A 16,775-nucleotide genomic window follows, 5' to 3' on the forward strand; every position below is an offset into this window, starting at 1 on the left:
ACTGTGGAAGTGAGAATTGTGCTGCTGTGTCTACTGTGGAAGTGATAGTAGTGCTGCTCTAACTACTGGGGAAGTGAGAGTAGTGCTGCTGTGACTACTGTGGAAGTGATAGTAGTGCTGCTCTGACTACTGGGGAAGTAAGAGTAGTACTGTTGTGACTACTGTGGAAGTGAGAATTGTGCTGCTGTGTCTACTGTGGAAGTGATAGTAGTGCTGCTATAACTACTGGGGAAGTGATAGTAGTGCTGCTGTGACTACAATGGAAGTGAAAATTGTGTTGCTATGTCTATTGGGGAAGTGGGCCTGCTGTGACTACTGGGGAAGTGAGAGTAGTACTGCTTCATCTACTGTGGAAGTGAGAATAGTGCTGCTATGTCTACTGGGGAAGTGGGTCTGCTGTGATTACTGGGCAAGTGAGAGTAGTATTGCTTTGTCTACTGTAGAAGTGAGAATAGTGCTGTTATGTCTACTCAGGAAGTCAGAGTGGGACTGCGGTGACTACAGGGAAGGTAAGAGTAGTACTATACTGTTGTGACTACTGAGGAAGTGAGAGTAGTACTGCTATTGCTACTGGGAAGTGAGAGCTGTACTGCTATGACTACTAGGGAAGTGAGATTAGTACTGCTGTGACTACTGGGGAAGTGAGAGCTGTACTGCTATGACTACTAGGGAAGTGAGATTAGTACTGCTGTGACTACTGAGGAAGTGCGAGTTGTACTGTTTTGACTACTGGGGAAGTGAGAAAAGTACTGCTGTGACTACTGGGGAAGTGAGAGTTGTACTGTTTTGACTACTGGGGAAGTGAGAATAGTGCTACTGTGACTACTGGGGAAGTGAGAGTCGTACTGTTCTAACTACTGTGGAAGTGAGAGTAGTACTGCTATAACTACTGTGGAAGTGAGAGTCATACTATTGTGACTACTGTGGAAGTGATAGTAGTATTGCTATGACTACTGTGGAAGTCAGTGTCGTACTATTGTGACTACAGGGGAAGTGAGAGTAGTACTGCTATGACTACTGTGGAAGTGAGAGTCATACTATTGTGACTACTGGGGAAATGAGAGTAGTTATGATTACTGGGGAAGTAAGAGTAGTACTGCTGTGATCACTGGGGAAGTGAAAATAGTACTGATGTGACTACTGTGAACTGAGAATGAGACAGCTGTGACTACTGTGACAAAGGAAGAGTGTAGCTAGCTGTCTCCTGTCCACAAGATTTTTCCCAGTGCATTGGTGGCTCTATATTATGATCCAGTTCTGCTACTTTGTATTTCTAGTACCGGATAATATTCACTATTTTAGTCGCAGCTAGCGAGGAGCTTAGTGAAGCATGAATTATACCTATAATGACACTTTCCACAGCAAGGGCTAATTATGACAAGATGTTCATATTCTGAAATTAGTCACAAATAGACAGGACTGTTTTTAGATAATATGCCAAGAATTACGAATTTATCATTCACAAAGGAAAATCTTACCTAAAGCAAAGCAAATGTAACATCTAATAGAAACATCAATGTAAAGGGTTTTTCCATTTTAATATGAAATGATGCTGAAAAGTAGAGTTACAGATCTTGTTTTTAAGATTTTTGGTTTTCTGTCTGTGAATCCTGTTTGCAGACCTTGGCCCACATTCATCAAGAATGGCGAGTGGGGACTAGTGAGGGCATAATGGAGTCAGACGCTCCGGATTCATTAAGAGGTACAAGACGCAACCGGTGACAACTGGCCTCTGTGCTCCTCGCCACAAATCTTACTCCAGCTCTATCTCTTATTTATTAGCTCCACTCACTTGTATGATGTCCACTTGCTTCCATAAGGGGCGATGTCGGCAATTTGAATTACTGGAGCCCTGTACGTTTTCCCTGTTCCATCAGATGAAAGATAGATAGATAGATAGATAGATAGATAGATAGATAGATCCCGTGGGGAAAATACTGTAAGGGGTACTTTGCACGTTGCGACATCGCTAGCATCGGCTAGCGATGCCGAGAGCGATAGTACCCGCCCCCGTCGCACATGCGATATCTTGTGATATATGCCGTAGCGAACATTATCGCTACGGCAGCTTCACACGCACTTACCTGCCCTGCGACGTCGCTCTAGCCGGCGACCTGCCTCCTTCCTAAAGGGGCGGGTCATGCGGCATCACAGCGACGTCACACGGCAGGCGGCTAATAAAAGCGGAGGGGCGGAGATGAGTGGGACGTAAACATCCCGCCCACCTCCGTCCTTCCGCATAGCCGGTGGAAGCAGGTAAGGAGATGTTCCTCGCTCCTGCGGCTTCACATACAGCGATGTGTGCTGCCGCAGGGGAACGAGGAACAACATCGTATCTCCTGATGTAGCAACATTATGAAAATGACCGACGCTACACAGATCACCGATTTTCAACGCTTTTGCGATCAATTACCAGCGCATCTAAGCTTTACACGTTGCGACGTTGTTACTGGTGCTGGATGTGCGCCACTTTCGATTTGACCCCGATGATATCGCAGTAGCGATGTCGTAGCGTGCAAAGTACCCCTAAGTATTTGATTCTCTGCCGATTTTGTAACCTACAAAGAATAGAGAGATCAGTAATTTTTATTGTAGCTCACTTCATCTGTGACACACAGAAATGAAAAAATCCAGAAAATCACATTGCATAATTTTTAAATAATGAATTTGTATTTTATTGCATGAAATAAGTATTTGATAAAATAGAAAAACAGAATTTAATATTTGGTAGAAACCTTTGTTTGCAATTACAGAGATCAGACGTTTCCTGTAGCTCTTGACCAGCCATTTGCACACATTGCAGCAGGGATTTTGGCGACTCCTCCATACAGATCTTCTACAGATCTTTCATGATTTTGCATTTGTCACTGGCCAACATTGAGTTTCAGCTCCCCCCAAAGATTTTCTATTGGGTTCAGGTCTTGAGATTGGCGAGGCCACTCCAGGATCTTGAAATGCTTCTTACGGAGCCGCTCCTTAGTTGCCCTAGCTGTGTATTTTGGGTCATTGTCATGCTGGAAAACCCAGCCACAACCCATCTTCAATACTCTGTAACAAGGCTACTCACTTGGCTGCGTGTTGAGGTAAGGACAGGAACGGTTTCATTAGAAAAGTCCAGCAGGTTTATTTTAAAAGTCTCATAACCTGCTTCAGCAGAAACATAAAGCAAGCCTTTTTGGCCACAAAGGTATAAAACAACAAAAATTAAAAAAAACCAATAAGTCCGTGTCACTGTGGGCGTGCCCGCTCGGCATAAACAGTCCACTTTCACACAGAGCTCCTCTCTGTTAGAGTCCAGCAATCCCCAACCACAGACATCCTATGAGACTCCTGGTCTCCTTTTATATCCATAAGCAGACCCAGAAGTGGAGGTATGTGAGCAGCCAGACCCACCCATCTCTCAGCTGCTCTTAAAACCCGGCCCTAATATTCTCCTAATATTCTCCCAGCACTACATGTACTGGAGCTTACTCCCGGGCTTACATTACAGAGGATAACCATCTCTGCGACACATACCTCCCATCGACTATAGGACCAGTAACCCTGTTACAACTCTTATTGAGGGAAGGAGGTTGTTGGCCAAAATCTTGCGATACATGACCCCATCCATCCTCCCTTCCATCCATCCTCCCTTCGGTAAAGCCCCCTACAGTATGATGTTTCCTGCCCTATGCTAAGTGTTCTTGGGGTTGTACTCATTCTTCTTCTTCCTTAAAATATGGCTAGTGGAGTTGATACCAAAAAGTTCTATTTTGATCTCATCTGACCACATGAATGTCTCCCATGCCTTCTCTGGATCATCCATTTGGTCATTGGCGATCTTCAAACGGGCCTGCACCTGGGGTGAGCAGAAGGACCTTGCGTGCCCTGCAGGATTTTATTCCTTGATGGTGTAGTGTGTTATTATTGGTAATCTTTAAAACTGTGGTCCCAGCTCTCTTCAGGTCATTGACCAGATCCTCCAGTGTAATTCTGGACTGATTCCTGACCTTTCTCCGAATGATCCTTACCTCACCAGGCAAGATCTTGCATGGAGCCCCAGACAGAATAAGATTGACAGTAACCTTGTGCGTCTTCCATTTTCTAATAATTGTGCCAACAGTTGTTACCTTCTCACCAAGCTGCTTGCCTATTGTCCTGTAGCCCATACCAGCCTCATACAGGTCTACAATTTTGTCCCTGGTGTCCTTAGACACCATTATAGTCTTGGCCATAGTGGAGAGGTTGGAGTGTGATAGCTGATTGTGTGGATAGGTGTCTTTTATACAGGTAACAAGTTCAAACAGGTACATTCAATACAGGTAATGAGTGCAGAGTAGGAGCTTCTTATAGAAAAACAACAGGTCTGAGAGAGCCAGTATTCCTGCTAGTTGGTAGGTGATCAAATACTTATTTCATGCAATAAAATGCAAATTAATTATTTGAAAATTATACAATTTAATTTTCAGGATTCTTTTATTCTGTCTATCACAGTTGAAGTGTGCAGACAATAAAAATTATAGACTCCTCCATTCGTTGTAGGTGGGAAAATGTGCAAAAATTGGCAGAGGATCAAATACTTAAGGGGGCTTTACACGCAACGACATTGCTAACGAGATGTCGTTGGGGTCACGGAATTTGTGACACACATCCGGCCTCGTTAGCGACGTTGTTGCGTGTGAACCGCACGAACGACCATAAACTATCAAAATTACTCACCTAATCGTTGATCGTTGACACGTCGTTCTAATCCCAAATGTCGTTGCTGTTGCAGGACGCAGGTTGTTCGTCGTTCCTGTGGCAGCACAAATTGCTATGTCTGACACCGCAGGAACGTGGAACATCACCGTACCTGAGGCCGCCCGCAATGGGGAAAGAAGGAGGTGGGCGGGATGTTCGGCCCGCTCATCTCCGCCCATCCGCTTCTATTGGGCGCCCGCTTAGTGACGCCGCTGTGACGCCGAACTAACCGCCCCCTTTGAAAAAAGGCGGTTCGCCGGCCACAGCGCCGTTGCTAGGCAGGTAGGCACATGTGACGGGTCCCAGCGATGTTGTGAGCCACGGGCAGCGATTTGTCTGTGACGCACAAATGACGGGGACGGTTGCTTTCACCAGCAACATCGCTAGCGATGTCGCTGCGTGTAAAGCAGCCCTTATTTTCCCCACTATCACACCACAGAGTTATTGAAAGAAATTGGAAATTTGGACAGGACCACTCCTAATAATCAGGATGCACTTGAGGAGTTTGATGGATGAGTGGCTCTATCGCTCTGATAGAAGGACCCGCTGATCTTATAATAACCGGCCGCCATTTACGGGGTACACTTCCTGCCCAGCATTATCGATCCTTCTGCACTTTCCTCTAAATAAACCTTTCATGGGTTCTTTTTAATCATTTTAATTACTGGGAATGTAGTTTCCTAGACAGATATTTACTGATTCTTGGAAAGGTCACGGTGTTTGCCGATCGATACGTTTTAATTGCTATATCCATATCTTCTTCTCTAAATTCCAGGCATGCAAATGAGTAGCCATAAAAAGAGATGGAAGACGAGTATATAAATATTAATAATAAAGATTTCATCCTCAAAACCAAGAACATAGCCTCCTGTAAATGGAGGTCGTGTATTGAGTAATGGTTAGTTTTGTCTGGCTGAATCAAGGACAATCATTACAGCAGCCTCCGATTACTTTTAATATTCATACAGAGGAGTTTATGTCTCTCTAAGAATCACAAAAAAAACCACTAAGTCCTGAATTATACAGGGAGGTCCAAAAGTAGGTGGAGAGTATGTGTAATAGGGTTATCAAACATGGTGTAAAGTGAAACTGACTCAGCTGCCCTTAGCAACCAATCAGATTCCACCTTTCATTTTCCAAGGAGTCTGTGAAGAATGAAAAGCGGAATCTGATTGGTTGCTAAGTGCAACTGAGTCATTTTCACTTTACACCATGCTTGATAACCCTATTACACATACTCTCCACCTACTTTTTGACCACCCTATATATTAAATCTACCTTGAATAACGTATATATTTGTATCAGTGAATCTGGTCTTAATTGTGTCAAAATAACCCCCAAGACTTAAAGGTTTTGAGGACTGCTATATGGATGACCTTAAGGCTGTGTGCACACGTTGCGCTTTTTTATGCGTCTACGCAGCGTTTTAAACTGCAGCGTAAACGCATGCGTTCTGCGTCCCCAGCAAAGTCTATGACAATTAAGCAAATTCCATGCGCACGTTGCGTTTTTAAACGCAGCGTTTTGGATGCCAAATTTTTGACAAAATCGATGCGTTCTAAAAAGCAACATGTCACTTCTTTTGTGCGTTTTGAATGCTTTTCCCTCTCTGTCTATGGTAGAGCAAGCATCCAGAGCGCATCCATTCTGCCTTCAAAGTGCAACATTTTGGCTGCGTTTTGAAACACACATGCAGTGACAAAACGCTGCAGAATATTTGTCCCGCCAAAACGCAACGTGCTCACATTCCCTAAAGAGCTGATACCCAACAAAGCTCAATGTATTCAGGGCTAGAACAGCCCAACTCTGTACACTAGTGGCTATTCTCAGGTATTGCAGCTCAGATCACACTCACTTCAATGGGAAATGAGCTACAGTACAGTCCCCAAGAACTACCACTATACAGTATACAGAACTATGCTCTTTCTGTTTCATACACTGTGAACCTCCTTTGGCCAAGTGTCATGCCAGAGCATACACAGACACTGAGCGTGTAGTACAATATGCAGGGTAACAACAGGAATGGTGTAGAAGGAAGGCCCTAGTGATACGGATAGAGGACAACTTCTGCAACTCACCTGAGTTAACCTTTTGCTCCCTTATGTCCCTATATGGGTCCTTCCCCCCATCGCCGTCACGTGCTTAGGCCCTCGCTTGCCTTGAACTCACCCTGGCTAGTGAGAAGGTCATTGAAAACACTAGTCTTACTATTGCAATAATACAACACAAGGTATGGGACACAGACAGAGAGAAAGTAGACACAAAAAGGAAAACACTCCAAGCTCCTTCAATGCAGCTAAACAACACAGCTGCAATATTTATGACTCCTCAGCTTCTTCTAGAGACAGGCTTCTTCCAAAGTAGTCAGTATAGAATGAGAATTTATAACCAGTATCAGATGGTAAGACACATGATTTTTTTATTATAGTGAAAGGGGAGTGGTCACAAAAGAGCTGCACCTGAGATTAAGGCTATAAAGAACAGCCATATAGGAAAGAGTCCTTAACCCTTACAGCACTAAAACAAAGTAGATTCACTCAAATACAAGTTGTAGACCTGCGAACAATAAAGTGTTGTGACTTTCTGGTCCCAGACTCACCAGAGGTCTCCCCATAGATGGACACACTTATGACACCGAGGCTTCAAATATCAGCTGAGTGATTAAGGTGTCACTTGTGATAAGCCCTCTTGATCTGACAGATTTGACACTGTCAATTCAACAGGTCAAATCCTTAAAATGTGTCTGTAGAGAATAAAGATTTCACCATTAATAAAAGTAAAGGACAGTTGGTGCTCATAAGATTCTATGGAGAGGGGGAGGAGCTAGCAGCAGACACAGACATTCCACTGCAAGTTCTCCATCCAACTTTATGAGCACCAACTGCCATCTCTGCCCATGGGGAAATGTCTACACACTGCAGACAGATTATATCCGTGAAAGATTTCACCATTAATAAAAGTAAAGGACAGTTGGTGCTCATAAGATTCTATGGAGAGGGGGAGGAGCTAGCAACAGACACAGACATTCCACTCCAAGTTCTCCATCCAACTGCCATCTCTGTCCTATCCCATGGGGAAATTTCTACACACTGCAGACAGATTCGTGAATTCAAAATTTTGAGAATAAAAGATCAATCCAGGAAGAAAGAAGCTGATTTTTCTGATAAGATATATTACACAGTTTCTTATTTTCTTGTGTACTATTTATTTATAACAAAAAAAAATAAAATAACGGTTACTCTTTAAGGATAGGACACCATTTTTTAATTAGTGGGGTCAGCTCTAATGAACTCCCATCAAACATGTCAATGTCGGTACAATGTCGGTAACATGTCAATGTGGACCATGCCACCATTATTATTTACACAAGCACTTACATACTGATAAGTGTACTTGATACTTTACCTTTATTTGAGGGGAACCCTTCATTATGATCAGTAGAGCTCCTAGAGGTTCAACTACTAATGATTATCCATTGATGTCCTATCCCAAGCTCCAGAGAACCCCTTTAGGTCCAAATAGCTTCTTATTCCCAGCTGGCAATCCTCTTTTGTACTTCTTGTTCCACTGACCTGCAGTTCTTTAGGTGACTCAAGATGAAAAAAACAGAGCTCTCTCTGGATATATACTTTTAATGGAGGTTATAATAAATGCCATTGAGTAGCATCAAACACTTGTAGATGTCCAGTTTAAAAATGTATAGAACTCAGAAACCAATGAATGGAAAAGCGTAGTCTACTACTATTCCATCCGCTTTCTTTTATGGGTTATTTTGCCTCTTTTGAGCTTCATGGATGCATAGGGTCTTCATGGACATGTGGAGTCTTCATGGACATGTGAAGTCTCTATGAACATATGGAGTCTTCATGGACAGGTGGAGTCTTCATGGACAGGTGGAGTCTTCATGGACAAGTGGAGTCTTCATGGACATGTGGAGTCTTCATGGACATGTGAAGTCTCTATGAACATATGGAGTCTTCATGGACAGGTGGAGTCTTCATGGACATGTGGAGTCTTCATGGATATGTGGAGTCTTCATGGACAGGTGGAGTCTTCATGGATAGATGGAGTCTTCATGGACACATGTAGTCTTCATGGACACATGTAGTCTTCATGGACGCGTGGGGTCTTCATGGACATGTGGAGTCTTCATGGACATGTGGAGTCTCCATGGACATGTGGTGTCTTCATGGACACGGGTCTTTATGGACACGTGAAGTCTTCACGGACGTGGGGTCTTCATGGACATGTAGAGTCTTCATGGACATATGGGGTCTTCATAGACATGTGGGGTCTTTTCCACTCTACAAGCCTATGGATATTACAAAACTGAATGTGAACATAGAGTAGTATTACAACAAATTTTGAAGAGAATTATCTCAACTACATATATATGTGTAATAATGCTAGACATGGGGGGGACATGAGAGCTCTCATTACTCTTCTCTTAATTTGTCTGTAGGGGGAATCCTCCATTACTTATTACAAAGACTTTGGAATATAATGTGGCCCTTTATGAATTCACTCTTCTCCCTTTGATTTGCAGGATGTGCATTTGTGAAATATTCATCACATGCGGAAGCACAGGCAGCCATTAACGCCCTTCATGGAAGCCAGACAATGCCGGTGAGTAGCCAGTTCTTACGGCTTTTATGTATTATGTGCTATTCATGTTGATGTAATATCTATCTATTATGTACTATTTTCTTTTTATCCTGCTCTAGCCATGACATTGTAATATTTCCTTTGTATTAAATACTATGCATTGTGCTGCATCTTCTTTGTATTAAGTTCTATACATTGGGCTGGATCTTATTTCTATTATATTCTATATCTGTTGCTGGATCTTCCTTGTATTATGCTCTATCCTTGGTGCTGGATCTTCTTTGTACAGGGTGGGCCATAAGTATGGATACACCCTGATAAAATGAAAGTGGTTGCTGATATCACCTTACCGTTTGTGGCATATTAGTGCATGGGAGGGGCAAAACATTTGAGGCCAGGTGACTCTCATGACAGCCATCTGCAAAGCCACTATTTTTAATTCAGCTTTACTTTTTTCAATGGGAAGGGGTCATGTGACACATCAAACACAGATAATTGCACAAGAAAAACATTTTTAATGTACCTTTATTCGTTATCGAGTTATTGACACGTTTGTGACATAGAAAAATGACAGTAACCCACTAACGGATGTGCTCCAAGTGCTGCCATTGTGGTGAATTGTCAATGCGATTCTCTTCTCCCACTTTTGAGACACTGTATTATACTCTATACATGGTGCTGGATCTTCTTTGTATTATGCTCTATCCTTGGTGCTGGGTCTTCTTTGTATTATGCGCTATCCTTGGTGCAGGATCTTCTTTGTATTATGCGCTATCCTTGGTGCTGGATCTTCTTTGTATTATACTCTATACATGGGGCTGGATCTTCTTTGTATTATGCTCTATCCTTAGTGCTGGATCCTCTTTGCATTATGCGCTATCCTTGGTGCCGGATCTTCTTTTATTATGCGCTATCCTTAGTGCTGGATCCTCTTTGTATTATGCGCTATCCTTGGTGCTGGATCTTCTTTGTATTATTCTCTATCCTTGGTGCTGGATCTTCTTTGTATTATGCTCTATCCTTGGTGCTGGATCTTCTTTGCATTATGCGCTATCCTTGGTGCTGGATCTTCTTTGCATTATGCTCTATCCTTGGTGCTGGATCTCCTTTGTATTATGCTCTATCCTTCGTGATGGATCTTCTTTGCATTATGCGCTATCTTTTGTGCTGGATCTTCTTTTATTATGCGCTATCCTTGGTGCTGGATCTTCTTTTATTATGCGCTATCCTTGGTGCTGGGTGTTCTTTGTATTATGCGCTATCCTTGGTGCTGGATCTTCTTTGTATTATGCTCTATCCTTGGTGCTGGATCTTCTTTGTATTATGCTCTATCCTTGGTGCTGGATCTTCTTTGTATTATTCGCTATCTTTTGTGCTGGATTTTCTTTTATTATGCGCTATCCTTGGTGCTGGATCTTCTTTGTATTATGCGCTATCCGTGGTGCTGGATCTTCTTTGTATTATGCTCTATCCTTGGTGCTGGATCTTCTTTGTATTATGCGCTATCCTTGGTGCTGGATCTTCTTTGTATTATGCGCTATCCTTGGTGCTGGATCTTCTTTGTATTATGCGCTATCCTTGGTGCTGGATCCTCTTTGTATTATGCGCTATCCTTGGTGCTGGATCTTCTTTGTATTATGCTCTATCCTTGGTGCTGGATCTTCTTTGTATTATGCGCTATCCTTGGTGCTGGATCTTCTTTGTATTATGCGCTATCCTTGGTGCTGGATCTTCTTTGTATTATGCGCTATCCTTGGTGCTGGATCTTCTTTGTATTATGCTCTATCCTTGGTGCTGGATCTTCTTTGTATTATGCGCTATCCTTGGTGCTGGATCTTCTTTTATTATGCGCTATCCTTGGTGCTGGATCTTCTTTGTATTATGCGCTATCCGTGGTGCTGGATCTTCTTTGTATTATGCTCTATCCTTGGTGCTGGATCTTCTTTGTATTATGCTCTATCCTTGGTGCTGTATCTTCTTTGTATTATGCTCTATCCTTGGTGCTGGATCTTCTTTGTATTATGCGCTATCCTTGGTGCTGGATCTTCTTTGTATTATGCTCTATCCTTGGTGCTGGATCTTCTTTGTATTATGCGCTATCCTTGGTGCTGGATCTTCTTTTATTATGCGCTATCCTTGGTGCTGGATCTTCTTTGTATTATTCGCTATCCTTGGTGCTGGATCTTCTTTGTATTATGCTCTATCCTTAGTGCTGGATCCTCTTTGTATTATGCGCTATCCTTGGTGCTGGATCTTCTTTTATTATGCGCTATCCTTGGTGCTGGATCTTCTTTGTATTATTCGCTATCTTTTGTGCTGGATTTTCTTTTATTATGCGCTATCCTTGGTGCTGGATCTTCTTTGTATTATGCGCTATCCTTGGTGCTGGATCTTCTTTGTATTATGCGCTATCCTTGGTGCTGGATCTTCTTTGTATTATTTGCTATCTTTTGTGCTGGATTTTCTTTTATTATGCGCTATCCTTGGTGCTGGATCCTCTTTGTATTATGCGCTATCCTTGGTGCTGGATCTTCTTTGTATTATGCGCTATCCTTGGTGCTGGATCTTCTTTGTATTATGCGCTATCCTTGGTGCTGGATCCTCTTTGTATTATGCGCTATCCTTGGTGCTGGATCTTCTTTGTATTATGCTCTATCCTTGGTGCTGGATCTTCTTTCTATTATGCGCTATCCTTGGTGCTGGATCTTCTTTGTATTACGCTCTATCCTTGGTGCTCGATCTTCTTTGTATTATGCTCTATCCTTGGTGCTGGATCTTCTTTGTATTATGCTCTATCCTTGGTGCTGGATCTTCTTTTATTATGCGCTATCCTTGGTGCTGGGTCTTCTTTGTATTATGCGCTATCCTTGGTGCTGGATCTTCTTTTATTATGCGCTATCCTTGGTGCTGGATCTTCTTTGTATTATGCTCTATCCTTGGTGCTGGATCCTCTTTGTATTATGCTCTATCCTTTGTGCTGGATCTTCTTTGTATTATGCGCTATCCTTCGTGCTGGATCTTCTTTTATTATGCGCTATCCTTGGTGCTGGGTCTTCTTTGTATTATGCGCTATCCTTGGTGCTGGATCTTCTTTTATTATGCGCTATCCTTGGTGCTGGATCTTCTTTGTATTATGCTCTATCCTTGGTGCTGGATCCTCTTTGTATTATGCTCTATCCTTGGTGCTGGATCTTCTTTGTATTATGTGCTATCCTTAGTGCTGGATCCTCTTTGCATTATGCTCTATCCTTTGTGCTGGATCTTCTTTGTATTATGCGCTATCCTTCGTGCTGGATCTTCTTTGTATTATGCTCTATCCTTGGTGCTGGATCTTCTTTGTATTATGCTCTATACATGGTGCTGGATCCTCTTTGTATTATGCTCTATACATGGTGCTGGATCTTCTTTGTATTATGCTCTATACATGGTGCTGGATCTTCTTTGCATTATGCTCTATCCTTAGTGCTGGATCCTCTTTGCATTATGCTCTATCCTTGGTGCTGGATCTTCTTTGTATTATGCTCTATACATGGTGCTGGATCCTCTTTGTATTTTGCTCTATCCTTGGTGCTGGATCCTCTTTGCATTATGCTCTATCCTTAGTGCTGGATCTTCTTTGTATTATGCTCTATCCTTGGTGCTGGATATTCTTTGTATTATGCTCTATCCTTCATGCTGAATCTTCTTTGTATTATGCTCTATCCTTAGTGCTGGATCCTCTTTGCATTATGCTCTATCATTGGTGCTGGATCCTCTTTGCATTATGCTCTATCCTTGGTGCTGGATATTCTTTGTATTATGCTCTATACATGGTGCTGGATCTTCTTGGTATCATGCGCTGTACTTGGTTTTGGATCTTCTTTGTATTAGGCCAAAAAAATATAAATCTCATAACTAAGGTTCTCCATGCCTCTTATCAGCTCTTTATCCAGGGCATCCTTTCGATGAACTGATTCCCAGAACTGAACTGCATGTTCCAGATGTGGGTGCACATTTGCTTTGTAAAGTGTTAGTATTATATCTGTATCCTACAAGTCCATGCCTCTTTTTGACATGGCATGCTGAGATTTAGGCGGGCTTTGCACGTTGCGACATCGCAAGCCGATGCTGCGATGTCGCACGCGATAGTCCCCGCCCCCGTCGCAGGTACGATATCTTGTGATAGCTGGCGTAGTGATAATTATCGCTACGCCAGCTTCACATGCACTCACCTGCCCTGCGACCGTCGCTCTGGCTGGCGACCTGCCTCCTTCCTAAGGGGGCGGGTCGTGTGGCGTCACAGCGACGTCACACGGCAGGCGGCCAATGGCGGCGGAGGGGCGGAGATCAGCAGGATGTAAGCATCCCGCCCACCTCCTTCCTTCCATATAGCCACTGGCGGCAGGTAAGGAGATGTTCCTCGCTCCTGCGGCTTCACACACAGCGATGTGTGCTGCCGCAGGAACGAGGAACAACATCGTACCTGTCGCAGCACCGGCATTATGGAAATGTCGGAGCCTGCACCGATGATACGATAACGACGCTTTTGCGCTCGTTCATCGTATCATCTAGGATTTACACACTACAACATCGCAAGTGACACCGGAAGTGCGTCACTTTCGATTTGACCCCACCGACATCGCACCTGCGATGTCGTAGTGTGCAAAACCGCCCTTAGTCTTTGATCCACAAGTACACCCAGATACTTCTCTATGAGTGGCTCTCCTAGTTTCACTCCCATTACACCATATCATGTTAGCATATTATTAGTGGCAAATGCATAACTTTACATTTTCCCATATTAAAACTCATCTGACTTGTTTATGCCCAAACACTTAGTTTATCCAAGACAGCCTGTAACTTATGAACATGTTATGAACACTATTAATCCCATTTTCTATATCATTAATAAATAAGTTGAATAATAATGGACCCAGCACAGAAATTGGAGTCACCACTTATAACCGAACACCATTCAGAGGAGCAGTCGTTCACTCTAACTCACTGAGTGTGCTCACTCCTTGAGGCAGTTTTAACCCCTTTACGCCCGGGCGTTTTTCCGTTATTTTTTTTCCTCTCCATCTTCCGAGAACCGTAACTTCTTTATTTTTCCATCAATCTTGGCATTAAGCACTTGTGTTTTGCAAGATGAGTTGTACTTTTAAATCAAACGATAAGTTTTACCATATAGTGTCCTGGAAAACAGCAAACATTTTTTTAGTCTGAAAAAACTGCAAAACAAGTGCGATTGCACAATAGTTTTTAGGGTATTTTATTCACCGTGTTCACTATATGGTAAAACTGATGTGTGGGTGTGATGTCTCAGGTCGGTTTGAGTTTGTAGACACCAAACATGTGTAGGTTTACTTTTATGTAAGGGGTTACAAAAATTCACAAGTTTGTCCAAAAAAAGTGATGCACTTTTTGCTCCATTTTCCAAAACCCATAGCGTTCTCATTTTTTGGGATCTATGGCTCAGTAATGGTTTATTTTTTTGCGTCTTAAGTTGATGTTTTTAACAGTACCATTTTGCGCAGATGCTACGTTTTGATCACTTGTTATTGCATTTTGCAAAAAAATTTGCGGCAACCAAAACACATAATTTTGTCGTTTGTATTTTTTTGCCGCTACACCGTTTACCGATCAGACTAATTGATTTTATGTTTTGATAGATCGGGCATTTCTGAACGTGGCAATACCAAATGTGTGTATAATTTTTATTGTTTTAACCCTTTAATTTTCAATGGGCCGAGTGCGGGGTGATTTTAACTTTTAAGTTGTTTTTTTTTTTAACTTTTAAAACTTTTCTTTTAACTTTTTGTTTTATTTTGCTAGCCCCCTTAGGGGACTATAAAGATCAGCAAACTGATCGCTCTTCCATTTCTCCAGATCACAGCTACACAGCTGAGATCTGGAGAAAAGCTGCTTTACTCTCACACACTGCCCTCTGCCGGCAGTGAGAGAAAGTGACTCATGATAGCTACAGGCGTCATCACATGACCCTGTGCTACCATGGCAAGCACCGGAAGTCAGGTGATCAGTGTGAAAAGCAAAATGTAAGGGGTTAATAGGCCCGGGTGGAATGCAATTCCACTCGCGCCTGGCAGGCACACAGCAGCTGTTGAAATCATGTCAGCTGTTGAAACGGCAGGCGTCGGGGATTATCCTCACACGATCCATGACTACCCAGTACTTCATGTGTCATGAAGAGGTTAAATACAATTACAAACATTACTTTCTAAGTCTATAGATCCAAATGTACCTAATGTGCTTCCCCAAAAATAAGATAGGGTCTTACATTACTTTTTTTTCTCCGACAGACACGCTAGGATTTGTTTTTATTGTAAGTCTTATTTTTGTGAAAATTGTTTTCCTTATGTACTGCTAAGTTTACCCGCAAAAGAAAGCAGACACACCCCAAAAGAATCGCACTTAGAAGACCCCAAACAATTAGTGTTGGCAAGTGAATGGGCACTCACATACAAATTGCTCCCCCTGCTGGCAGGAAGCAGTATCACTCGCGCAGAGTAAAGGGTGCTTTACACGCTGCGACATCGCTAATGATATATCGTCGGGGTCACGTCATTAGTGACGCACATCCAGCGTCGGTAGGGACATCGCAGTGTGTGACACCAAGGAGCGATGATCAACGATCGCAAAAACGTCAAAAATCGTTGATCATTGACACGTTGTTACTTCTCATAATATCGTTGGTGGTGCATGCCACTGGTTGTTCGTCATTCCTGCGGCGTCACACATTGCTATGTGTGACGCCGCAGGAACGACGAAAATCTCCTTACCTGCGTCCACCGACAATGAGGAAGGAACTAGGTGGGCGGCATGTTATGGCCGCTCATCTCCGCCCCTCCTCTGCTATTGGGCGGTCGCTTAGTGACGATGTCGCAGCGTGTAAAGCACCCTTTAGTCTATGTGCCCACGGGAGCTTGTACCTGCAGATTTTGTCACGGAAAACCTGCTCATTTATCTGGATTTTCCAGATAAATCCGCAGGTTTCAGCAAGTACAGACACTCCCCATGTTCTCCTATGGGACATGGGGAGTGCTGTGTCCATGCTGCGGTATATATGGCTGCGGAATATGCTGCGGATGTCCCACAGCTGCACATAACTGCATGTCAATTATTCCTGCTGAAATCCTGGCCCTCCACTATGGAGATAGAGGCCGGAACCTCCCCAGGTAAGTTGCATGAATGTCCGCAGGTTTTCCACAGCTATTTCGCTGGAATTCCGAGGAGCTGCTGCGGGATACCTGCGGACGTACCTGCGGATATATCCGCAGGTACAATGTCCCGTGGGCACATAGCCTTAGAGCAGTATGATACTGAAACCTGATGTGTGCATGTGTGTAAGAGCGGAGTGATACTGCAACCCAATGTGTGTGTGTGTGTGCGTGTGTGTGTGTGTGAATGGAGTGATACAGTGACCCAGTGGGTGTGTGTGTAGGTGGAGTGTT

At 43.1% G+C, this 16,775-nt stretch overlaps 1 protein-coding gene across 16 annotated transcripts in view; it reads left to right on the forward strand.

Annotated features, from left to right (window-relative positions):
- The window catches only part of CELF4 (CUGBP Elav-like family member 4), a 1,553,364-nt gene that overhangs the window by 1,246,492 nt on the left and 290,097 nt on the right, over positions 1–16,775 (forward strand). For all 16 annotated transcript variants that reach the window (XM_075327636.1, XM_075327668.1, XM_075327591.1 and 13 more), the window contains one exon: positions 9,266–9,345. In XM_075327636.1, coding sequence (XP_075183751.1) covers positions 9,266–9,345 — 80 coding nt within the window. The remainder of the gene's footprint in view (positions 1–9,265; positions 9,346–16,775) is intronic.

The sequence above is a fragment of the Anomaloglossus baeobatrachus genome, chromosome 1, assembly GCF_048569485.1.
Source record: "Anomaloglossus baeobatrachus isolate aAnoBae1 chromosome 1, aAnoBae1.hap1, whole genome shotgun sequence".
Classification (NCBI taxonomy): domain Eukaryota; kingdom Metazoa; phylum Chordata; class Amphibia; order Anura; family Aromobatidae; genus Anomaloglossus; species Anomaloglossus baeobatrachus.